The following is a 24,217-nucleotide window of genomic DNA, read 5'->3' as shown; positions in this document are numbered from 1 at the left end:
GTTGAGAATGAGAGTGACACATGTGTGGCCATTTCCCCTCTATACAGAATGTGTGACACTGATTTCCCGAGTGCAGTGGTCATTATGTTAAAGACAAAATACTGTGGATGCTGGAAATCTGAAACAAAAACAAAAAATGCTGGAAAAACTCAGCAGGTCTGGCAGCATCTGTGGAGAGAAAGACAGTTAACGTTTCGAGTCCGTATGACTCGAAACTCAGCTCTGAGGAAGAGTCACACGGACTCGAAATGATAACTCTGTCTTTCTCTCCACAGGTGTTGTCAGACCTGCTGTGTTTTTCCAGTATTTTTTTTGTTTTTGTTGTGCTGTGGTCGTTGTGTTTGCTTGAAACGTGATATTACCCAGTTATAAGACCATAAGACATCGGAGCAGAAATTAGGCCATTCGGCCCATCGTGTCTGCTCCGCCATTCAATCATGGCTGATAAGTTTCTCAATCCCATTCTCCCGCCTTCTCCCTGTAACCTTTGATCCCCTTACCAACCAAGAACCTATCTATCTCAGTCTTAAATACACTCAATGACCTGGCCTCGACAGCCTTCTGTGGCAAATAATTCCATAGATTCAGCACTCTCTGGCTAAACAAGTTTCTCCTCATCTTTGTTCAAAAAGGTCTTCCCTTTACTCTGAGGCTGTGCCCTCGGGTCTTAGTCTCACCTACTAATGGAAACATCTTCCCACGTCCACACTATCCAGGCCTTTCAGTATTCTGTAAGTTTCAATCAGATCCCCCCTCATCCTTCTAAACTCCATCGAGTATAGACCCAGAGTCCTCAAATGTTAAGCCTTTCGTTCCTGGGATCATTCTCGTGAACCTCCTCTGGACCCTCTCCAGGGCCAGCACACCCTTCCTGAGATACGGGGCCCAAAATTGCTCACAATATTCTAAACGTGGTCTGACCAGAGCCTTATAAAGCCTCAGCAGCACATTGCTGCTCTTCTATTCTAGTCCTCTCGAAATAAATGCCAACATTGCATTTGCCTTCCTAACTACTGACTCAACCTGCAAGTTAACCTGAAGAGAATCCTGGACTAGGACTCCCAAGTCCCTTTGCACTCCAGATTTCTGAATTCTCTCCCCATTTAGAAAATAGTCTATGCCTCTATTCTTCCTACCAAAGTGCATGACCTCACACTTCCCCACATTGTATTCCATCTGCCACTTCTTTGCCCAATCTCTGAACCTGTCCAAAGCCTTCTGCAGCCTCCCCGCCTCTTCAATATTCCCTGTCCCTCCACTTATTTTTGTATCATCTGCAAACTTAGTCAGGATGCCCTCAGTTCCTTCATCTAGATCATTAATGTATAAAGTGAAAAGTTGTGGTCCTAACACTGACCCCTGCGGAACTCCACTAGTCACCGCCCGCCATCCTGAGAAGGACCCTCTTATCCCCACTCTCTGCCTCCTGTCAGACAGCCAATCTTCCATCCATGCTAGTACCTTGCCTCTAACACCATGGGCTCTTATCTTACTGAGCAGCCTCCTGTGCAGCACCTTGTCAAAGACCTTCTGGAAGTCCAAGTAGGTAACATCCATTGGCTCTCTTTTGTCTAACCTACTCGTTACCTCCTCAAAGAATTCTAACAGATTTGTTAGGCATGACCTCCCCTTGATGAAACCATGCTGACTTTGCCCTATTTTGCCATGCACTTCCAAGTATTCTGAAATCTCATCCTTAATAATGGACTCTAAAATCTTACCAACGACCGAGGTCAGGCTAATCGGCCTGTAATTTCACGTCTTTTGCCTCACTCCCTTCTTAAACAGGGGGTTTACATTAGCGATTTTCCAGTCCTCTGGGACCCTCCCTGACTCGAGTGATTCCTGAATGATCACCACTAACGCCTTCACTATCTCTTCAGCCATCTCCTTCAGAACTCTGGGGTGTAATCCATCTGGTCCAGGTGATTTATCCACGTTCAGACCTTTCAGTTTTCCTAGCACCTTCTCCTTGGTAATGGCCACCATACTCAACTCTGCCCCCCCGACTTTCTTGAACTTTGGGCATGTCACTCGTGTCTTCCATTGTGAAGACTGATGCAAAGTACCTATTCAGTTCCTCCGCCATTTCTTTGTTCCCCACTACTACTTGTCCAGTGTCATTTTCTAGCGGCCCAATGTCCACTTTTTCCTCTCTCTTACCCTTTATATATCTAAAAAAAACTCTTGCAATCTTCTTTTATATTACTGGCTAGTTTCCCCTCATATTTAATCTTCTCGCTCCTTATTTCTTTTTTAGTTGTCTACTGTTGGTCTTTGTAGGCTTCCCAATCCCCTGGTTTCCCACTGCTCTTCGCCGCGTTGTATGCTTTCTCTTTAGCTTTTATGCTGTCCCTGACTTCCCTTGTCAGCCATGGTTGCCTCGTCCTCCCTTTAGTATGCTTCTTCTTCCTGTGGATGAATTTTTGCTGTGTCTCCCAAATTACTCTCAGAAACTCCTGCCATTGCTGTTCCACTGTCTTTCCTGCTAGGCTCATCTCCCAGTAAATTCTGGCCAGCTCCTCCCTCATGCCTCTGTAGTTGCCTTTATTCAACTGTAATACCGTTACATCTGATTCCAGCTTTTTCCTCTCAAATTGCAGGGTAAATTCTATCATATTATGGTCACTTCCTCCTAAGGGTTCTTTCACCTTAAGCTCCCTTATCAAATCTGCCTCATTACACATCACTAAATCTAGAATTGCCTGTTCCCTAGTGGGCTCCACCACAAGCTGTTCGAAAAAGCCATCTCGTAGACATTCCACAAATTCCTTTTCTTGGGATCCACTACCAACCTGATTTTCCCAGTCTACCTGCATATTGAAATCCCCAATGATCACTGGAACCTTGCCTTTCTTACACACCTTTTCTATCTCCTGGTGTATCTTGTGCCCCACATCCTGACTACTGTTCGGAGGCCTGTACATAACTCCCATTATGGTTTTTTTACCTTTGGGTTCCTCAACTCTACCCACACAGATTCGACATCATCTGACCCTACGTCATTTCTTGCTATCGATTTAATTTCATTTCTTTCTAACAAAGCAACCCCACCCCCTCTGCCAACCTGCCTGTCTTTTCGATAGGATGTACATCCTTGGATATTTAGCTCCCAGTCCTGATCCCCTTGCAGCCATGTCTCCATAATGCCCACCACATCATACCTGCCAATTTCAATCTGCGCCAAAAGCTCATATACCTTATTTTGTATACTGCGTGCATTCAGATACAACACCTTCAGTCCTGTATTTCCCGTCCCCTTTCTCATTGTCGTCCCTTTATCTGATGTGCTTGAAGTTAGATTCCTAGCCCTTTCGAAACACTCAGTCCTATTTTGTGTTCTGGAGACTTTAATAGCCTCTCCTGGGCTCTCCTTTCTTTTCAGTTTTTTCATAATTTTCCATGAAGTTGAATCCACCCCCCCACATGCTAACCTGCTGCTTTGTTTCCCATTAGTCATACTTCTTGGAGTTTTACCCTTCCCTCTCTCTCTCCCCACCCCCCCCCCCCCCCACCTCACTTAGGTCTCACGTGGAAGGTTTACCCCTGAATTGTTTCGGGATGGAGGTGGTACAGTAGTAATATCAGTGAGAATTAATCCAGAGGCCCAGGCATAGGGCTTCAGATTCCACCACAAATTGAGATTTTGATTTTTCATTCTTCCATGGGATGCGGGCATCGCTGGCTCGGCCAATATATATCTTGCCCGTCATTAATTTTCCCTTGAGAAGGTGTTGGTGAGCCTCTTCTTGAGTGACTGAAGTCTATGTGGTGCAGGTATACCCACAGTGTTGTTGAGGAGGGGCTGCCAGGATTTTGACCCAGTGACAGTGGAGGAACGGCGATACAATTCCAAGTCAGTCTTGGAGGGGAATTTGCCGGTGATTGTGTTCCTATCATCCTCTTCCCTTGTCCTTCGAGGTGGTAGAGGTCACGGGTTTGGAAGATGCTGTTGAATGCACCTTGGTGAATTGGGAATTGAATTAATAAATCTGGAATTGAAAGCTACTCTCAATAATGGTGAATTGAAGCTTTCTTCGATTGTCCTGAGAACCCACCTGGTTCACTAATATCCTTTCAGGACAGAAATGTGGCGTCCTTACCCAATCATGTGACTCCAGACCCACAGCAATGCGATTGACTCTTAGCTGCCCTCTGAAATAGCTGCGCAAGTCATCCCGTTCAAGGTTAATTAGGGATGGAGAACAAATGCTGCCCTTGACAGCGACACCAACATCCCATGAAAGATTTTTTTAAAGATGAGCAATTGCCATTTTGTTTCATTTCATGTCGAACAGAGTGACAGTAACTGCTGTCTCATTATTTAAAACCTCGATCTTTTACCTATTTAACCAGGTAACGTTAAGTGAGAGAAAACTGATTCACAGTGACCAGCATACTGCAGCTGCTGGAAATCCGAACTTAAAACAGAAAATATTGGGAACACTTAGCAATATCTATGGAAGTGAAAACAGAGTGAATGTTTCAGGTCATTGAACTTGAATCCAGTTATACAGTTCTGACGAAAGGTCACAGACCTGAAATATGAACTATGATTCTGTTTCCACGTTCATTAGCAGAAGTGATGAGAATTTCTGAATGTTCTGTTTTAATTTCAGATTTATAGCATCTGCAGTATTTTGATTTTCTATCAGTGTAAAGTGTTGAGAATCTGGTATCCCTTACCAGAATGGCTAGAGATCCATGTCTGAGCTGGAAACCCATGGGTAAAATCCCATTGCGAAAAGACAGTTCACCAGCTGAAGGTGGGCAGAAATTCACTCGGTCGTCCCATTTACTGAGACAGTCAAAATTAAGAGAGAATCATTCGGCTATTTCACATGTGAGGAGGGATTTACTCGGTTTCTCCATCTGTTAACACTCCAGCCTTAAAAGTTCAAAGCATTTTATCCACAAATGGTGCATTCTGGCAAGACACAGATTAGATTTTTCATATGGGGGAAAAAAATCACTTGTTCACCCCAGTTTCTGAGATTCCAGTGAGTTCACATCGAACTGTAAGGGTTTGTTCTGCTGTTAATTACACTCAGTACAGAACTGCTCGAGGGTTCGTGCACTTTGGTTGCTGCATCAATTTATTTAATAATTTTATATATTGGTCCTATGCCGCCAATCATAATCGGATCATATAACATAGTTTTCGATTGAACGGTGCTCTTGCTCGGCATTCGTAGCGAGGCAGAATGTGTCTTATTCTCAATGCAGGAGCCTCTTGCGCAGGCGCAGTGGCATTTGTGACTCGAGCGTGCGCATTTCGCTTTTAGACTAGCACATGCGCAGTGCGAGTGCTGCGGTTGCGGGGAGGCAGACATCTCGATTCTGTGGCCGGGGAAAAACGGCCGGTTGTAGGAGGGTAAAGGAGGCGGCGGAGTGGGTGCGGAGGATTCATAAACACCCAGCGGAGGCCTCAAAACCTGAATAAGAAGTTATGAGGCCCGCGTTAGCACGCTTTGTTTGCTGCATCAATTGATTTAATAATTTTCTATCTTGGCCCTATTACTCCAATTTTCGATTGAATAATATTTCCGTTCAATGGCGGTGATGTTACCCAGAATTCGCGGCGAGATAGAATGTGCCCTGTTCTCACTCAATGCGCCGCTTGCGCAGGCGCACCGGGGATAAAGCATGGCGCATGCGCAGTTTAGTGTCCGACGGTGCATGCGCAGTGTGGGTGCTGCAGCTGTAGGGATGTGGTTATATCGACTGTGCAATCGGAGAGAACTTGCCGTGTTTTGGAGGGTAATGGAGGTGGCCAAGTGGGTGGGGAGGGTTCAAGAACATCCAGTGGAAGCCTCAAAAGCGGATTAAGTGCCTATAGAGCTCACGTTAGCACCGAACGGGCCCGTAGCAGCTATGGAGCCGCGTCCACAGTTTGGAGGCCCGAAACGATCCAGCAGGGCGCATGCGCGGTCATCGTTGTCCAGGTAGCAGGAGGAGAGTATGTTGTGGATTTCTATCCTGGACTGACAGGGATGGATTTCGGAAACTCCTTTTCCGGAGGTTAGAAGGGGAGGATTTACACACAGCAAACTGAAACCAAGAGAAGTGTTTGTCTCTTCTCAATTTCTATTCTTGGACTGACTCCGATGATTTTTTTTACAGGATATTAGAAGAACAGGATTTGAAGGCGGGAAACTGAAACCAAACATCAGATCAAAACCTGACAGAGTCACTCGATTCATCAGAACCTAACGTATGTTTCTCTGTGGTAAAATATTCAAACATCTGTGTGACTGGTAATAGGGGAGATCAAAGTCATGGAGGGGTTTGGAAAGAAGTGTGAGAATTTTAAATTGAGTTGTTATTTAACCGGGAGCCTGTGTCGGTCAGTGAGGACAGGGTGATGGGTGAGTGAATGGTACTCAGTGCAGAGGACAAAGGCAGCAGAGATTTGGATAAACTCAAGTTTATCACGGATTGAATGTGGGAGGCCAACCAGTCAAGTCTTGAGGTCATAAAGGAATAGATGAGAGTTCAGAAACATGTACTGTGACAGGGTCAAATCGAGTGAAATTACTGCAATGTGTTATGGACAGGAGGGGTGTTAATTTAAACCACACTGATTTCTCTCATCTTCTGTCCACAAACAGAAAGGTGTTTTTGATTTGCTTCTCCCTTTATAAGTATTTTCCAACCCTCAGTTTTCATATGATCTAATTTCTATTTGTAACCCCACAGCAAAGTTGAAATAGGATGAACTCAAAGGGTTAGTTTATTTGCACACAGCCAAAACTTGTATGGTGTGAATGTTACTTGCTTATTGTCAACCCAAGCCTCTGTGTGACTGGAGATAGGGGAGAGCAAAGTCATGGACTGATTTGGAAAGAAGGGTGAGAATTTTAAATTGGATTTCTGTTTAACTGGGAGCCTGTCTAGGTCAGTAAGTACAGAGTGATGTGTGAGTGACTGGAACTCAGTGCAGAGGACAGGGTGATATTTATATGTACTGTCTGAGACTGAACCAGACTGTTCACAAAAATACAAGCAGAATACTGCAGATGCTGGAAATCTGAAATAAAACAGAAAATCAGCAGGTCTGGTATCTATGGAGAGGGAAACAGTTAACGTTTCGAGTCCATATGACTCTTCTTCACATAACTGGAGAAACTGTGGTTGTTCTCCCCGGATCAAAGGAGATTGAGGGGAGATTTGATCGAGGTGTACGAGTTTATGATAGGTTTAGATAAGCTTGATAAACAAAAGCTCTTTCCATTAGCTGATCGGACATGGTACATCACTGAAACCACAATTAACCATTCCCTTGGCTGAAATGAGCGCAGAAGACGCCATCTGTGGAAGAGCTCTCTCTCCACACACTGCTAGACCAGCTGAGGCTTTCCAGTATTTTCTGTTTTTATTTCAGACTGTTCACAACTTTGGTGTTACATTTATATTTATATGTAGATATATATGTGTGTAGTTTGTAGTGGGGATTGAAGACAATGGATGGTGCGTGACTTGGAGAGGAACTTGGAGGTGTTGGTGTTCACATACACCTGCTACCCTGGTCCTAGTTTGTGGAGGTTAAAGCATTTCAGGGATTCTGTTGAAGCATCAACAAATTCCTAGTCTTGTTTTAGATATATAAAATCCCTTGCTTCACCCCTTCTCTTCCCACCTCTCTCAGTCCCACTCCCTACATAGAGGCCCCACAAATGACCAGATTCATTCAGCTCAGTTTCACAACCTGCCTTTGTGTTTATGTGGGTTCTCTCTCACTCCCTTTTTTCTGTTTTAAATCAATTTCACAGAGGATGAGAAGGGGAGGATTTGCAGTCGGGAAACTGAAACCAAACATCACTTCAGAATCTGACAGAGTTGCCCAATTTATCGTAACCTGAACATGGAAGGAAAAAGCACCGTTCACAGTGGGGAGAAACCGTACACGTGTTCTGTGTGTGGACGAAGCTTCAGCCGATTGTCTGGCCTGTCAGAGCATAAATCCAGTCACTGCAGGGAGAAGCCATGGAAATGTGGGGACTGTGGGAAAGGATTTAATTTTCCATCAAAGCTGGAAATACATCGGCGCAGTCACACTGGGGAGAGGCCGTTCACCTGCTCTGTGTGTGGGAAGGGATTCACTCGCTCATCCACCCTGCGGACATACCAGCGAGTTCACACTGGAGAGCGACCATTCATCTGTTCAGAGTGTGGGAAGAGATTCACTCAGTTATCTCATGTCATGGCACACCAGCGGGTTCACAATGATGAGAGACCTTTTCAATGTCCAGAATGTGGGAAGTGTTTTAAAAGTTCTGCTGAAGTGATGTACCATCAGCGTGTTCACACTGACGAGAGACCTTTCAGGTGCTCTCACTGTGGGGCTGAGTTCAGGCGATCATCTCAACTCACTATGCACCAGCGAGCTCACACTGGAGAGAGGCCTTTCAGCTGCTCCGAGTGTGGGAAAGGATTTGCTCGGTCATCCGACCTGCTGAGACATCAGCAAGTTCACACTGAGGAGAGACTGTTCACCTACTCCGAGTGTGGGAAGTGATTCCCTCAGTTATCTGACCTGCTGACACACCAGAGAGTTCACACTGGGATGAGGCTGTTCATCTGTCTCAAGTGTGGGAAGGGATGCACTCGATCATCCAACCTGCTGAGACACCAGCGAGGTCGCACTGATGAGAGATCTTTTAAATGCTCAGACTGTGGGAAGTGCTGGAAAAGTTCTGGAGAACTGATATCCCATCAACGTGTTCACGCTGACGAGAGACCGTTCAGGTGCTTTCACTGTGGGACTGGGTTCAAGTGGTCATCTCAACTCAGTGCACACCAACACACTCACACTGGGGAGAGGCCATTCACTTGTACTGAGTGTGGGAGGGGATTCACTCGGTCGTCCATCCTGCTGAGACACCAGCGAGTTCACAAGTAACCACAGTGATTTGATTTTGTGACTGAATTTTGGTCATTGGGTCTATTTCTGCTGATTTTATGTAACCTCTGCCGAGTCATAAGGGATAATGTTCTGGATAATATAAAAATCAAATAAATCAGAATTATGTTAAACATATGGCATGTTGAATCTTTTTAATATCTCCAACACAACATTGCTCTCTTTGAAGGGCTCTCCCTGTCTCCTCCATCCTCACCTCCAACAACAAGTGTGAGGAACTCGTCGTGCAGCCTCTTCCTATTGTCCCAGCTGCTGTCAGTCAGACCTCCATCTCCGCCCCTCATTCACTCTGATTGGTTGGAGAACCAGCCGCTCCCACTTGGTCCTTCAGTCCCGCCTCTTCTTCCTATTGGTCCGGAGCTGCTGTCAGTGACCCGGGCTTTGTGAGCTGGTGCATGCGCAATGGGGGTGATGGGCAGAATGTTGTGTGTCCGACCTCCAGGAGGTGAGGACATGGCGAAGCAGAGGCATCGTTGGGGGCAGTGAGTGGGCGGGAAGGCTTCATAAACACCCAATGTAGGCCTCAAACTCCAAGCAAGAAGCTCCCGGTCCTGCATTTGCACAGAACAGGACCATTTTTACAGAGGCTGCAAACCCAGATGAATAACCCGCAGGAGGGACAATAAATCAGAGATAGAGTTTGATGTGAAATGAATGGGTTGTTGTAAAACAGGAGATCAGGGTAACAGTCAGAAACAACAACAACTTCTCTTAACATCATAAATCATCCCAGTGAGCTTCACAGGGAAATTATAAAACAAAGTATGACACCCAGACACATAAGGAGATATTAGGACAGGTGACCAAAAGCTTGGCCAAAGTTGAGGGTTTTACGAGAGTTTTAAATGAGGAAAGTGAGGTAGAGAGATGGAGGTTTAGGGAGGGAATTCCAGGGCTTGGGGCTGATGTAACTGAAGACATGGTCACCAATGGTGGACCGATTATCAGAGGGAATGTACAAGAGGACAGAATCAGAGCAGCTCTGATAGCTCAGAGGGTTGTAGGGCTGGAGGGGATTGCAGAGATAGGGATGAGGCCATGGAGGGATTTATATGAACCTATGAATCAAGAGGAGCAGTAGGCCAGTCGGCCCCTCAAGCCTGCTCCACCTTTCAACAAGATCATGGCTGATCTGACTGTGACCTCCTGCTTACACACAATAACCTTTCACTCCCTTGTTTATCAAGAATCTATCCATCTCTGCCTTGAAAATGTTCAAAGATTCTGCTTACACCATCTTTAGAGGAAGAGAGTGCCAATAACTCACAACCCTCTGTAAGAAAACATTTCTCCTGATCTCTATCTTAAATTGGCGACCCCTTATTTTTAAACAGTGGCCTGTAGTTCTAGATTCTCCCACAAGTGGAAACATCCTTTCCACATCCACACTCGCATGACCCCTCAGGATCTCATAAGTTTCAATTAAGTCAACTATTACTCTCTCAACTCCAGCAGAGACAAAGTGTCGACCAAATCCACAAGGGAAACTTGGTTGTGCTACCAAAATGGTTTTGCAATTTGTATTTATTATGACAAGATGTGTGTACTGAATTCAGAAGTAATGAGTCCACCAAGACCATTAAAATATTAATTGAAAAAATATTTCAAGCACATACATAAGACTACAATTACTTACCACTATAATCATTCCTAAAACTCCTATTTTACCTGACTCCCAATTACACACCCATTTTAAGACAACAGTCCAAAATAGATTTTAGATTTAAACAAATCCAACAAGTTAACACGGTACCCATTTGACAGAATTCCAAATGGCTATTCCCCAACTTCAGTTCGTTACATAGCAAACTTAGGCACAAATGGCTGGAGGATTGTTGAAGGCTGTTTCACACACTCTTGTTAGGTCTTACATGGCCCTTTCCTTTCATTTTATTTTATATTTCTCTCTCTTTAATATGTAAATTCTATTGTCCCATGTGCCTTTGAAACTGTATCTTCCTCATAATATAAAAAAACGTTCATGTTGCCAATATTGTCAGCAACCTTTGGGAAAATAAACACACTCCTTAGCGTTGCTTATCTGATTGGTTGTAAACAGAATAAGATCCCTTTGAAATCCAAACAATCCCTTAATGTATCTAAAAATAACAATTCCCTCCACACCTTACATCCATGTTTACTCATTAGCATGCCAAGCACATTTCAACACTTAGCTTCTTCTGATGATTTCAAACTTGCAGTCTACTTGACTTCAAATGTAATTAAATCATACAGACAGAACCACCTGTACATACACCCATAAACCTACTTTAAAATAAACCAGAATATTATGAAAATTATTCTATTTTAGTCACATATTAGCAAGCCAATCTCCTACCCATGCCAATATGTTACCTCCGACACCATGAGCTTTTATTTTCTGCAATACCCTTTGAGGTGGGACCTTATCAAATACCTTCTGGTAGTCTAAATACAGTACATCCATCAGTTCCCATTTATCCACAGCACATTTTATTTCTTCAAACGACTCCAATAAACTAGATAAACATGATTTCCCTTTTACAAAACCATGTTGACTTTGCCTGATTACCTTGAATTTTTCTAAGTGCACTGCTATAACATCTTTAATAATCGCTTCCAACATTGTCCCAATGGCAGATGTTAAGCTAACTGGCCTGAAGTTTCTTGTTTTCTGCCTCTCTCCCTTTTTGGGTAAAGGAGTTACATTTACCACTTTTCAATCTAATGGAACCTAACCCAAACCTACGGAATTTTAGAAAATTAAAACAAATACCATCAACTCTCTCACTAGACACGTCTTTAAAGACCCGAACCTGAATTCCATCAAGACCCTGGGACATGTCAGCCGCAGCTCCAGCAATTTGCTTAGTCCCACTACCCTGGTGATTTTCCTGAGCTCCTTCCTACCTTCCAAATCCTGATTTACAGATATTTCTGGGATGTTATAGTATCCACAAGAGTGAAGACCAATGCAAAATCTCTGTTCAATTCATCTGCTATCTCCTTATTTTCCATTATCAGTTCCCCAGGCTCACTTTCTGTACGAAAAATGCTCACATTATTAACCCTTTTCTTTTATAAATATCAATAGAAACTCTTACCATATGTCTTTATATTTCTAGTTAGCTTTCTCTAGTACTCTAATTGTCCCTCCTTATTCATCTTTGGTCATTTTTGCTGTTTTTATATTCTGTCCAATCATCTGATCTGCCACTCATCTTTCCGTACATGATTTTTCTGGTTCGGGTGGTGGGGGAATCTAGAACTGGGGGACACCGTCTTAGACTAAGAGAGATGCCTTTTAGGACTGAGATGAGGAGGAATTTCTTCACTGAGAATGTTGCGAATCTTTGCAACTCTTTGCCCCGGAGGGCTGTGGAGGCTCAGTCTCTTATTATGTTCAAGACTGAGATTGATGGATTTCTACATATTAAAAACTTCGAGGAATACAGAGTGCAGGAAAATGGTATTAAAGTAGATGATCAGCCATGAGCTCAATGAATTGTGGACTGGGCTCGAAGGGCTGAATGGCCTACTCCTGCTCGCTTATATTATGTTCTTATGAAAAGAGTATTGTTTTAGAAACAAATATTTCTGTACAGGCTTTTAATTATTGGTGTGTGGGTGTTTGCAGCAAGTCTACTGAGTGTATTGCACATCCCCAGTTACCTTTGCGAAAGTAATGGTGGGCCACCTTCGTCTTGAACCACTGTCCAGCGAAGGTGCTTCCACAAGGCCATGAGGTAAAATCCTTATTTTCACCATTTTCACTCAGCGACGAAGGAACAGTAAGAATATGCCCAAAACAGGATGGTGTGTGGCTAAGATGGAAACTTGGAGATGAGGAATGAGTTTCTATGAATCTGCTACGTTCCTACTTCTATGTGGTGGAAACTTTAGGTTTGGGAGGTCCTGTCAAAATTCTGGTTGTGATGCTGATGAAAAAATCCTTCATCTTCACCCTGTCCAATCTCCCTCCCTCTCTTGTCACGTAGGCACACAGACCAGGTGGTAGGTTCTCCTCCTGTGCACTTAGTTGCAGCATCAATTGACTTCATAATTTAATAATTTCAGTTCTGCCGAAGGGTCATGAAGACTCGAAACGTTAACTGATTTCTTCTCCACCGATGCTGCCAGACCTGCTGAGTTTTTCCAGGTAATTCTGTTTTTGTCATAATTTAATATCTTATGCTCCAATCATAATCGGATCACACAATATAATTTTGCATTCAACAATAACATATTTCAATGGCGTTGTGATTACCCAGCATTCAGCGAGAGGCAGAATATGCTCTATCCTCACTGTAGGAGATTATCGCGCAGGCGCAGTGTCAGGCTGTGACTCGAGCATGCGCCCTCCGAGCACTACCAAGCGCATGCGCAGTTGCGGTGCTGGGAGGAGCGTGGTGATTGTGTCTGCTTCGGGAGGAGAGCCAAAGAGCGGAGCCAGCGGGTCAGTGATGGGGAATAGGAGCCAGCCAATCGGTGGGCCGGCTTCATAAATATCTACTGCATGCCTCAAATCGCAAATTACAAGTTTCCGGCCAGGCGTTTGCACTAACTTGGCGGCAGCGTCGTTTCTCCCTATATCAGGGCCCAGATTAACGGCCGCCATCTTTTTAGGACGCAAGGTGCAGGAGTGCGCATGTGCGATTGCCATCTTTATTGAACCAATATAAAGCAGTGCGCATGTGCGGTCGCCATCTTCATTGGGGCAATTGCAGCAGTGCGCATGTGCGGTCGCCATCTTTATAGGGGGCAATTACAGCAGTTGTGATCAAAGGTGGAGCAATTAAAATTGAGAATTGTCAGCAATCCGGAATTAGAGAAAGTGAAAATCTCTGGGAGGATTGTGAAACTGAAGGAGATGATAGAGAAAGGGTGGAGCGAGACCATGGAGGGATTTGAAAGAACGAGAAATTTAAAATTTTGTTGCATCTTGAACTTTGAATCTTTGACCTTTGTAGGTCAGTGACCACAGAGGTGATGGGTGGACAAGGCTTGGTGCGGGCAAGCACACGGGCAGCAGAGTTTATGATGACCTGGAGATTGCATGGGGTTGAATGTTAGAGGCCGGCCAGGCTTGCGTTAGGATAGTTAAGTCTCGGGGTACCAAAGGAATGGATGAGAGTTTCAGCAGCAGATGAGCTGAGACTGGGGTGGAGTCGGGCGATGTTACTGATGTGGAAATAGGCGGTCTTGGTGATTATGTGGATATGTGGTTGGAAACTCATCTTGGGGTGAAATATTTCACCATGTTTGTGAACAGCCTGCTTCAGCGGCAAGCAGTTGTCAGGGAGAGTGATGGAGTCGGTGGCTAGGGAGTGGAGTTTGTAGTGGGGACTGAAGACAGTGGATGTCAGACAAGTCAGGACGGTGTGTGACTTGGAGGGGAACTTGGAGGTGATGATGTTCAGATGCACCTGCTACCCTGGTCCTTCTAGGCCGTGGAGATTTGTAATTTTGGAGATTGTGAATTGTAAAAATATGAAATCTCTCTCCTGCACCCCTTGCCGCTCCCAACTCTCTCTCTCTCTCCCTCCCTCCTCCTATAGATGCCAGAGTCTTGTGTACAATCAGACTGAGTGGCAGGTTCCCTTCCCTGAAGGACATTAGTGAACCAGTTGGGTTTTAACGACAATCCAGCACTTTTCATGGTCACTTTTTCCTCGTGCCGGCCCCACAAATTCCCAGATTCATTCAGCTCAATTTCACAACCTGCCTTTGTGTTTTTGTAGGTTCTCTCTCACTCCCTTTTTTCTGTTTTAAATCAATTCCACAGGGTGTTAGAAGGGGAGGATTTGCAGTTGGGAAACTCAAACCAAACATCACATCAGGATCTGACCAAGTCCCCCAAATTAAGCAAGCTGAATATCATCGCATTTTGAACATGGAAGGAAAAAGCACCGTTGACGTTATGGAGAAACCATGGAAATGTCCGGATTGTGGGAAGGGATTCAGTTACCCATCTGCACTGGAAATTCATCAACGCACTCACACTGGGGAGAGACCATTCACCTGCTCCAAGTGTGGGAAGGGATTCACTGATTCATCCACCCTGCAGAAACACCAGCGAGTTCACACTGACGAGAAACCTTTTAAATGTCCAGACTGCGGGAAGCATTTTAAAAGTTCCAGAAATCTGATGTACCATCAACATGTTCACACTGATGAGAAACCGTTCAGGTGCTCTCATTGTGGGACTGGATTCAGACGATCATCTCAACTCACTGTACACCAGCGAATTCACACTGGGGAGAGACCGTTCACTTGCTCCGAGTGTGGGAAGGGATTCACTCAATCATCTGACCTGCTGACACACCAGCGAGTTCACACTGGAGAAAGGCCATTCACCTGCTCAGAGTGTGGGAAGAGATTCATTCAGTTATCCCACCTGCTGACACACCATCAACGTGTTCACACTGATGAGAGACATTTTAAATGCCCAGACTGCGGGAAAGGCTATATAAGTTCCCAGGAACTGATTTCCCATCAACGTGTTCACACTGACGAGAAACCATTCAGGTGTTCTCACTGTGGGACTGGGTTCAAGCGACCATCTGAACTCACTGTACACCAGCGAGTTCACACTGGGGAGAGACCATTCTCCTGCTCAGAGTGTGGCAAAGGATTCACTCAGTCATCGGCGTTGCGGACACACCAGCGGCTTCACACTGGAGAAAGGCCCTTTATCTGTTCTGAATGTGGGAAAGGATTTGCTGATTCATCCAATCTGCTGACACACCAGCAAGTTCACACTGGAGAGAGGCCATTTAAGTGCCCAGACTGCGGGAAGTGCTATAAAAGTACCAGGGGACTGATGCTCCATCAACATGTTCACACTGATGAGAGACCGTTCAGGTGCTCTCACTGTGGGACTGGGTTCAGGCGATCATCTCAACTCACTGAACACCAGCGCACTCACACTGGGGAGAGGCTGTTCACTTGCTCCGTATGTGGGAAGGGATTCACTTCCTCATCCAACCTACTTGCACATCAGCGAATTCACAAGAAACTACAGTGATTGGATTTTTCTGTTAATCACATCCAGGACTGAACCATGTTCACTGGGGTCTGTTTCTGCTTATGTTAATAAACTCCAGCCCAGCTGTAGGTGTTTATATTTTGGATAAAAGTCAAATAAATTAGCTTTATGTTAAACACTGTGTGTCAAGTCTTTTTAATATCTCTAACACAGGTTAGTTCCTTTCGAAGGGCTCTCCCTCACCCCTGTCTCCTCCATCCTCACCACCAGCAACAAGCGTGAGGAGCTCATGGAGCTTCTTTGTCACTAAGATTGAGACAATCCGATCAGCTGCCTCTGCTGCTTCCCTCCCTTCCACTAACCCAGCGGAACAAACTGTCTCTAAAATCCCCCCTTGTCTGAGCCCTGAACCCACATCTTTCTCCAGATTCTCTCCCATCTCCCCTCATGTCCTCTCAGTGCTCATCTTGTCCATGAGACTCGCCTTCTGCTCCAGTGACCCAATTCCCACTGAACTGCTGTCCATCCAACTTCTCCATGTTAGCTTATAATGTTAATGGTTCTCTCTCCCTTCCAGTACTGTCCCTTTCACTGTTTATCCAGTCCTCACCCATCCTAAAAAAGATCTATCCTTGGCCCATCCTATTTCTCATCTACATGCTGCCACTCGGTGACATCATCCAAAAGCACCGTGTTAGTTTTCACAGGTACACTGACAACGCCCAGCTCTACCTCCCCACCATCCCTCTCCATTCCTCCACTGTTACTAAATTATCAAACTGCTTATCCCACATCCAGTACTGGATGAACTGAAATTTCCCCCAGTTAAAAATCAGGAAGATCAAAGCCATTATTTTCAGTTCCTACTAGAAATTCTGCCCCGTAACTACCCAGTCCGTCCCTATGAGGTAACAGATACATTGTACTGTGTTTGTCAAGCCAGGAATCTTTTTTCCAATGCAAGAGAGAGAGGGAGAGAGCCATTCCTATAATATTCAATACATTTCCGAAGATTTTGTTGGGTTATCAGACAGTGATTTCCTACAGATCTCCCCTCCTTGAGAAGGGAATATCCTTATTGACTTCTCACAACTGATTTCTGACTAACCTCACTATTTCTAAGCTCCGAGCTTGTTTTCCTAATTTCTTGATGACAAACTGTAGATAACATACTAAAGCTACTAGAATGATCAGAATCAGCAACACAAACCCTTGTGCTGCTACCAAGAGTAAATGTCAAAACTTTTCCACTAAAATGTAATAACTATCGACTTAGATTCATCCTCCCCATCTGCTGATCATCTCACACAATTCTAACTTATTGACATGTTGTAAATACATCAGGTTCAAACAAAAGTTCATGCACGGACTTTAAAGATTCTCCAGCTCTCTGTTCACTTGCATCCACCTTGTGGATATTTTCTAAATCCAGATTCTATTTCCCTCTTCAAATTAATTTTGTTCACTTTGAAATGTTCAGTGTGTTTAATTCTATCCTAAGTGTTTGAAAGACAGTTTCTCCATGGATTATGTGTCAATGTCTTGATCATTTAAAACGTTGTCTCATTCTACCGGCAACAATAATCACTCATGTTCTAGTTTTTTTTTAATTCATTCATGGGACGTGGGCTTCGCTGGTTGGGCCAGCATTTATTGCCCATCCATAGTTGCCCTTGAGAAGGTGATGGTGAACTGCCTTTTTGAACCGCTGCAGTCCATGTGGTGTAGGTACACCCACAGTGCTGTTAGGAAGGGAGTTCCAGGATTTTGACCCAGCAACAGTGAAGGAACAGTGATATATTTCCAAGTCAGAATGGTGAGTGACTTGGAGGGGAACTTCCAGATGGAGATGTTCCCATCTATCTGCTGCCCTTCTAGATGGTAGTGGTGGGTTTGGAAGGTGCTGCCGAAGGAACCTTGGTGAATTCCTGCAGTGCATCTTGTAGATGGTACACACTGCTGCTGCTGTGTGTTGGCAATGGAGGGAGTGAATGTTTGTGGATGGGGTGCCAATCAAGTGGGCTGCTTTGTCCTGGATGGTGTCAAGTCTTTTGAGTGTTGTGGGAGCTGCAGTCATCCAGGCAAGTGGGGAGCATTCCATCACACTCCTGACTTGTGCCTTGTAGATGGTGGACAGACTTTGTGGAGTCAGGAGCTGAGTTACACATTGCAGGATTCCTAGCCTCTGACCTGATCTTGTAGCCACAGTATTTATATGGCTAGGCCAGTTCAGTTTCTGGACCCCCCCAGGGATGTTGATCGTGGGGGATTCAGTGATGGTAATGCCATTGAACATCAAGAGGTGATAGTTGGATTTTCTTGCTGGAGATGGTCATTGTCTGGCACTTGTGTGAGGCGAATGTTACTTGCCAGTTGTAAGCCCAAGCCTGGATATTGTCCAGGTTTTGCTGCATTTGGACATGGACTGCTTCAGTATCTGAGGAGTCGCGAATGGTGCTGAACATCGTGTAATCATCAGAGAACATCCCCACTTCTGACTTTATGATGGAAGGAAGGTCATTGATGTTTTCGAGTAGCTGAGCATGTCTGGGGCCTGTTCTTCAGTGCAGGGTCACCATGGGTTTCCACATGTTCAATGCAGCACACGTAACATATCACATCTGCACGCTCACACCAGCGTCCCAATAGCATCCCCACATACCATCTAATACAGTCTGCTCTTCAACTTTCAAGTGATCTTATCAAAAGATCAAGGTGGTGTCTATCTCAAGATCTTTGCTCACCTTCCCTACATAGTTCCAATGCCTTCAGGTAGTGGCCAGACTTATCAGATTCAGTTAATAGCAAAATACTGTGGACGCTGGAAATCTGAAACAAAAACAGAAAATGTTGGAAAAACTCGCCTCGTCCCCACTTTCCTGACTTTCCCTAGAAGCTGACAGCATTTTATATTCAATCCTAACTGTACACTTCTCTTGTAGCTGGCGTATGGAGAAGATCATGTCCCCAGTAGATCTGCCAGCACAGAAACCGCACTGTGCTTCTGGATACACTCGGTCTGCAAGTAGATGGAGTCTTTTAAGCCTGACCCTAGTGAAGGACGTCCCTGAGATGCTGAGGAGTGAGATGTCCCTGTAGTTGTTGCAATCTCCTCTGTCACCTTTCTTTTACTACATCGTTATCATTCTTCAATCATTCATGTCCTGTGGAAAGGATCCTACCTTCCAACAGAGGAGGAGCTCATGAAGCTGTGACAGTAGATGGGACTTTCTGGGCTTGAGCAGTTCAGCTGGAATTCCATCCTTGCCGGGTGTCTTTCTGCTTGCTAAACAATCAATGGCCTTTTCGAGCTCAAGTGGTGAGGGCTCCTCATCCAACTCAACCATGACAGGAAGCTGCAGGAGAGAGTCAAACGGAGACTGGGAGATGTCTGTCTCACGGGAATACAGCTCACAGTAAAGTTCAACCCAGCGGGACATCTGTTTACATCTGTCAGTGGGCGCTTCACCATCTGCTGATTTCAGGGGGTAACTTTGGTGATGGTCGGACCAAGCGCCCTCCTGATCCCATCATTCACAGCACGTAGATTTCCATTGTCACAGGCAGTTTGGATTTCATGATCTGGGCTGATCCAGTGTTTATTTACAAAGTATCTCCCTGTCTTTTATAGAACTGTCTCAGCTAATTGCAAGTTACACAGTGTTCTAGCTGTTGGATTTATGTTGTAATCGGGTTGGCTTTGCTTTTTGCTTCAATGACAGATTCATCTCTGCTGAGTAGGTCTCAAACCAGCCTTTGTTGTGGGTTCCACCTTTCTGCTGCTGTATCAGAAATGATTGAACTCAGCGCCTTCCAAGATTCATCAATATCAGTGTTGACTGATGAAGCTTTCATTGATCTGCCTGTAAAATATTTCACTATTTTGTTTTATCTTCCTTGATAATTTAGTTACATAATGGAGGTGTCACTGTGAACAATATGCAAATCACTAAGAATTGTCAGCAAGGATTAATCAGCACTTTCTAATTGGAGATGTTAATCAGTGGAACCTCTCAGACACTGAATCGTAGAGTTCGTACCAAAGATAAATTTAGGATAAAGTAAAAGTTAATAATTTTATTATAAATGTGTTCCTGTCATGGGTTCTTGAATTAAGGGAAAGATCACAGATGGTGCTTTTAAAAGATACACTGCAGACCAGAAAATCAGTGACAGATCCAGAATATTAAACTCCAGCCAGTTATAATGATTGTTAACATCAGCAGAAACAAACCAAATTATTGTCAGACTATCAATCCTGGACGTGATTAACAGAAGCAGTAACTGCAGAATCCAACTCCGCAGTCATTTATGAATTTGCTGGTGAGTCCGCAGGTTGCAGGACCTTGTGAATCCCTTTCCACACACGGAGCAGGTGAATGGTCTCTCCCCAATGTGAACTCGCTGGTGTACAGTCAGCTTAGATGACTGTCTGAAACTCTTTCCACAGATATTTCAGCTGAATGGGCTCTTCTCAGTGTGAATTCGCTGGTGTGACTGAAGGCTGGATAACCGAGCAAATCCCTTCCCACACGCGGAGCAGGTGAATGGTCTCTCCCCAGTGTGAATTCGCTGGTGTCTCACCAGATCAAATGACTGAGCAAATTTTTTCCCACACACAGAGCAGGTGAACGGCCTCTCCCCAGTGTGAGTGCGCTGGTGTACAGTGAGGGCAGAAGAATGTCTGAACCTCTTTCCACAGGAAGTGCAGCTGAACGGCTTCTCCTCAGTGTGAATTCGCTGGTGTTCAATGAGCACAGATGACTGTCTGAAACTCTTTCCACAAGTAGTGCAGCTGAATGGACTCTCCTCAGTGTGAATTCGTTGGTGTAACTGGAGGCTGAATAATCGAGCAAATCCCTTCCCACAAACGGAGCAGGTGAATGGTCTCTCCCCAGTGTGAAGCCGCTGGTGTCTAACCAGGTCAAATGACTGAGTGAATCCCTTCCCACACACAGAGCAGGTGAACGGTCTCTCCCCAGTGTGAGTACGTTGGTGTACAGCGAGTGTGGATGAATGCCCGAAACTCTTTCCACAGGAGGTGCAGCTGAAAGGCTTCTCCTCAGTATGAATTTGCTGGTGTGACCAAAGACTGGATGACCGAGTGAAACCCTGCCCACACACAGAGCAGGTGAACGGCTTTTCCCCAGTGTGAACTCGCTGGTGATTCAGCAGGCTGGCTGACTGAGTGAATCCCTTCCCACACATGGAGCAGGTGAACGGTCGCTCCCCAGTGTGAACTCGCTGGTGTGTAGTGAGGGTGGATGAATACCTGAAACTCTTCCCACAGTAAGTGCAGCTGAAGGGCCTGTCCTTAGTGTGAATTCTCTGGTGTAACATCAGGGAGGTTTTCTGAGTGAATCTCTTCCCACACTTGGAGCAGGTGAACGGCCTCTCCCCAGTGTGACTGCGTCGATGGTATTCCAGCCGGGATGGATAAATGAATCCTTTACCACAGTCCTCACATTTCCAAGGTTTTTCCATGGTGCCAATGTCTTGTGTTTCTACAGTTAAGCCGATCAATTGGAACTTTGTCCACACACAGAACAGCTGACAGTTTCTCTCTGCTGTGAATGGTGTGTTGTTTGTCCAGGCTGTGTAACTTGTTAAAGCTCCTTCCACTATTAGTGTGCTGAAACACTCTCACTCTTGTATATGTGTCTCTATGCTTGTCCAGTCACATTTATGATTCAATTATTTTCTTGGAGACAAAACAGACGAACATTTTCCCTTCCACCTTCAAAGGTCGATGGTATTCAGGTTCTGGATAACCAATTGACTCAACCAAGATGCTTAGTTTCAGTGTGCATCTCCAAATCCTTCCCTTCTAAGACCTGTAAAGAGAGTTTACAAAAGTAATCACTAAGTACAGCATAGGAATTCAGAGCAGACAATTCTAGTTTTTATTTTCTCGTTTCCCGAAGCTGCTAATCCTCGGCCCAAACACTCTACCCTTTCCTGTGCTAAATTCCAAACCGATCAAACCATCTCCCCCATACATTTCCTCCACTCCCAGTTTTCTCCCTCCATCTGCTCTGGTTCAGTTCAGTTCTCAAACCCCTGTGTGCAGAGTGAGAATAAAATCAATGAATGAATCACTTTTCTCCTGGTCACTGGGACCCTGAAGCCCCGCCTACTCTCATTTCACCAGGATAGCTGGGCATGCGCAAAGCTCGCTGCTCAAACAAAATGGCAGCCATTAACCTGGGCCTGTTCACGGTGAAAAGCCCCAGAGCTGCCACTTCTTATTGGCAGTTTCCTGCCTCCAGCGGGTGTTCCTGAATCCTCCCCAACCACGTCCTAGGGCTTCCGCACTGCTCTTGCTCCAGCTCAAAATGACTGGTGAGTGATTGGTGGCATCTCTGGCTCCAGCTCCGGCCTCTCTGGCTGCACTGGAGAGGTGCAAAGGAGATTCACCAGGATGTAGCCTGGGCTGGAGAGTTTCAGCTATGAAGAGAGACTGAATACGCTAGGGTTGTTTTACTTAGAGCAGAGAAGGCTGAAGGGGGACCTGATAGTGGTATACAAAATTATGAGGGGCAGAGATAGGGTAGAAATGAAGAAACATTTCCCCATAGCAGAGGTGTCAATAACCAGGGGTCATAGATTTAAGGTAAGGGGCAGGAAGTTTAGAGGGCATTTGAGGAAATCTTTTCACCCGGAGGAGGTGGTTGGAGACTGGAACTCACTGCCTGAGGGGGTGGTAGAGGCAACAACATTTAAGAAGATTTAGATGAACACCTGAAACGCCACAGCTTACAGGGTTACGGGCCAAGTGCTGGCAAATGGGATTAGAATAGATGGGGGCTTGCGGGCCGGCACAGACACGATGGGCCGAAGGGCCTGTTTCTCTGCTGTTTCTCTCTGTGACTCTGACCAATAGGAAGGGGGCGGGGCCGGAGGACCGAGCGGCAGCGGCTGGTCCTCCAGCCAATCGGAGTGAATGAGGGGCGGGGCTAAGCCCTCGGTGGCCGCGCATGCGCTCCGCCGCACACTGACCCCTATAAAGATGGCGGCCGTTGAACCCCGGGCCTGTCAGTGGGAAAACCCTGAGCAGCTGCCGCCGGTTCAAACCCGGACCCGGGATCTTCTTACTAGGGGTTTGGGGTCTACACCGGGTGTTTGTGATCCCTCCTGTCTAACCCAGCTGCCGGCTCCATCCCTCCCCGCTCACCCGATAAACAGCCGCCGGCTCCATCCCTCCCCGCTCACCCGGCAGCTTCTCACCCGATAAATAACCGCCGCCCCGCTCGGTGTAACCGCGGGACCGGGAGTTTCCTTTGAGGTTTGGCGGCTCCACTGGGTGTTTGTGAATCTTCCCCACCCACTCGGCCGCCTCCATTCCTCCTACAATCGGCCATTTCTCTCGAGTTGCCGAGTGGAGATAATCGCCTCCCCACAACTGCAGCATCCAGACTGCGCGTGCGCTAGCCTGGACCTTCTGCGCATGCTCCATTCCCAACCCCACCACTGCGCCTGCGCGAGGAGCCCCTGTGGTGAAGATGGGGCATATTCTATCCCGCAGCGAATGCTGGGTAATACCCCAGCCATGAAAAGTGCAATGTGTTAAATAGAGAATTATGTTTTCCACTCCGACTACAATTGGAGCCATGGAGATAATATGTAGAATTACTGAATAATTTGTTCCAGCAACCAAAGTGCATGAAACCTCCACTTCTGTTCCAGGAGTAATCAACAGCAGAATAAACCCCAACATTTGGATGTGAACCCATTGGAGTCTCAGCAGCTGAAATGAACAAGTGTCTTTCAAAAATCATTGTGTATCTTGGCCTAATGGCTTAATTGTGTTCTGATCACAATACATAATTTTCTATTCAACCGCCTGGCCTTTCAATGGCGGTGATCCTACCCAGCCTTCACTGCGGGTTAGCATGTGCCCTATCCTCACTGCAGGAATTCCCCGTGCAGGCGCAGTACCGGACTCTGCCAGGAGCATAGGCTTTGTGGGCTCTAACTTGAGCTGAGCAACAGGTTGTCGAGACGAGTGAATGGAGCCAGTGGGTGGGGAGGATTGAAGGGGCCGAGTGAGTGAGGATGACTGGAGGGGCCGAGTGCTAGGGGAGGAATGGAGGGGCCGAGTAGGTGGGGAGGAATTGCGGCGGCTGAGTGGATGGTGAGGCTTCACAAATAACCAGTGGAATCCGCAAACTCTCAATAAGAAACTCCCGGGGTCGCACCAAGTGGTGCGATGGCTGTTTATTGGGTGAGAAACTGCCCGGTGAGCGGGGAGGGATGGAGCCGGTGGCTGGGTTAGATAGAGTGTGGCAGAGGCAGATTCAGTCATGGTTTTCAAAAGGGAATTGAAC

General features: G+C 45.8%; 1 protein-coding gene, 1 long non-coding RNA gene and 1 pseudogene across 2 annotated transcripts in view; 1 reads left to right on the top strand and 2 right to left on the bottom strand.

Moving 5' to 3' along the window:
* The window catches only part of LOC144698290 (uncharacterized), a 493,807-nt gene that overhangs the window by 215,894 nt on the left and 253,696 nt on the right, over positions 1–24,217 (bottom strand). The window lies entirely within an intron of this gene.
* LOC144698284 (uncharacterized) lies at positions 5,702–9,033 on the top strand. Its single transcript, XM_078570255.1, has 3 exons — positions 5,702–5,760; positions 6,124–6,214; positions 7,773–9,033. The coding sequence occupies exon 3, from the start codon at positions 7,865–7,867 to the stop codon at positions 8,516–8,518; it is 654 nt and encodes a 217-aa protein (XP_078426381.1). The 5' UTR covers positions 5,702–5,760; positions 6,124–6,214; positions 7,773–7,864; the 3' UTR covers positions 8,519–9,033.
* LOC144698271 (uncharacterized) lies at positions 20,118–21,374 on the bottom strand (annotated as a pseudogene).

Source organism: Cetorhinus maximus, chromosome 23 (genome assembly GCF_964194155.1).
Source record: "Cetorhinus maximus chromosome 23, sCetMax3.hap1.1, whole genome shotgun sequence".
In the NCBI taxonomy this organism is placed as follows: Eukaryota; Metazoa; Chordata; class Chondrichthyes; order Lamniformes; family Cetorhinidae; genus Cetorhinus; species Cetorhinus maximus.
The sequence above is the reverse complement of the archived record's forward strand: the minus strand, read 5'-3'. Positions and strand labels throughout refer to the sequence as shown.

Bases quoted from the DNA above. Each gene is read 5' to 3' on its own strand.
- LOC144698284 (XM_078570255.1), top strand. From the start codon at position 7,865: ATGGAAGGAAAAAGCACCGTTCACAGTGGGGAGAAACCGTACACGTGT.